The sequence below is a fragment of the Sinocyclocheilus anshuiensis genome, unplaced genomic scaffold (assembly GCF_001515605.1).
Source record: "Sinocyclocheilus anshuiensis isolate Anshui unplaced genomic scaffold, SAMN03320099.WGS_v1.1 scaffold3274, whole genome shotgun sequence".
Taxonomy (NCBI): domain Eukaryota; kingdom Metazoa; phylum Chordata; class Actinopteri; order Cypriniformes; family Cyprinidae; genus Sinocyclocheilus; species Sinocyclocheilus anshuiensis.
This window is the reverse complement of record NW_015537940.1, coordinates 681271-683152: the sequence shown is the minus strand read 5'-3', so window position 1 is coordinate 683152 and position 1882 is coordinate 681271. Positions and strand designations below refer to the sequence as shown.

At 37.7% G+C, this 1882-nt stretch overlaps 1 protein-coding gene across 3 annotated transcripts in view; it reads right to left on the bottom strand.

The window, feature by feature from the left end:
- LOC107663405 (semaphorin-6D-like) overlaps window positions 1-1882 on the bottom strand; it is a 173899-nt gene that overhangs the window by 36537 nt on the left and 135480 nt on the right. For all 3 annotated transcript variants that reach the window (XM_016453628.1, XM_016453637.1, XM_016453645.1), the window contains one exon: window positions 1092-1247. In XM_016453628.1, coding sequence (XP_016309114.1) covers window positions 1092-1247 — 156 coding nt within the window. The remainder of the gene's footprint in view (window positions 1-1091; window positions 1248-1882) is intronic.

The window sequence follows — 1882 nt, the reverse complement described above, 5'->3', positions numbered from 1 at the left end:
AGTTCATCAGTCCAAAAGAAGTGAAATAAAGCGCATCCATCCATAATAAAAAGTGCCTCACACGGCTGCGGGGGGGTGAACAAAGGCCTCCTGTAGCGAATCGATGCGTTTTTGTAAGAAAAATAACCATATTTAAATGTAATAATAACTTAATAATAAAGTAATAATCACTTTAATCTAGCTTGCGCTCACTGTTGTACACAGAAGCAGCTCTGGGCGGATGACGTAGGACGTCGGCGTTGCGCATGCGTCGCTCAGAAGTGACCGAAAAATAACCATATTTAAAACGTAATAATCACTTTAATCTAGCTTGCGCTCACTGTTGTACACGGAAGCAGCCATGGATGGATGGATGGACAGGTGGATGACGTAGGACGTCGGCGTTGTGCATGCGCCGCTCAGAAGTGACGAACGCGGGAGCGCAGGGGAGAGATCAAAACAAAACAACGGTCACGAATTAGAAGTACAAAACGAGGATTTGTAAAGAATAATGTCGGAGGATTTCGATATAAGCCAAGAGGAGACTGGTTTTCCTTTGCTAAAGTAAGGAAACTTTGCTTCCTTTGCTCCTGTAAACAAACGTTGGTTTTCACAAGACTCACCGGCGCATGCGCAACGCCGACATCTTACGTCATCCTCCCGGAGCTGCTTCCGTGTACAACTGTTGGCGCAAGCTAGATTAAAGTGATTATTACGTTTTGAATATGGATATTTTTCTTACAAAAACGCATCGATTCACTACAGGACGCCTTTGTTCACCCCCCGGAGCCGTGTGAGGCACTTTTTATTATGGATGGATGCGTTTTATTTCACTTCTTTTGGACTGATGAACTGCAACACCCGCTGACTGCCATTAAGCAGCTTGGAAGATCAAAGACAATTTTTAATATAACTGACTGGATTCGTCTGAAAGAAAGAAGTCATATACGCCTAGGATGGCTTGAGGGTGAGTAAATATTGGGCTAATTTTCATTTTTGGGTGAACTAGCCCTTTAAGAACACAACTGGAGAAATAACGAGAGACATTTTAGAGTGCTAAAATAATGAGTGGTCAAGTGTATAATTTCTGTCGTGTGTTTGTGTGTGCATACCTGCTAGTGGTTCGTGTGAAGCAGGGTCGGTTGTTGACAGACGGTATGGCCTCATCCATTAGTGGATAAGACTTAATGAATGTAAGAGTTTCATCAGGGAAATCTGTGGAGGACTTATAACCAGCAGCAGGGCCATCACCAGCACAGGACCCCGGCCTGGAGAGAGATACAGATAAAAAAAAAATCAATAAGACTTCTACCTGCTCAGACTTTTCCCATGAAGGCTCATAGAAATGATCTACAAAAACAGCTCACACACATACAATTAACAAGAACCATTCCGACCATCTCATGTTTTTCATTTTAATTTATTTGTTAAAAAAATACAGTAAAAACAGTAATATTGTGAAATATTATTACAATTTAAAATAACTCTTTGATATATAATTTAAAACATAATTTGTGTGAAGGCAAAGCTGAATGTTCAGAAGCCATTACTCCAGTCTTCATTGTCACATGATCCTTCAGAAATCATTTCAGCATGCTAATTTGGTGCTCAAACATTTCTTATTATTACCAATGTTAAAACAGTTGTGATGCTTCATATTTTTGTGAAAACTGATATACGTTACAGGATTTGTGATGAATAGAAAGTTCAGAAGAACAACATTTATTATTATAAAAATGAATGCGTTCTTGCTTATTACTGTCTATCTTTTTTCTTTTATTATTGACTGTTTACTACTTGAAGACTACACTCTATATTTTAAATTTAATTCATATTTATATATATATATATATATATATATATTCTATATAAAATAAATAATATTTTCATATTTTTGTATATA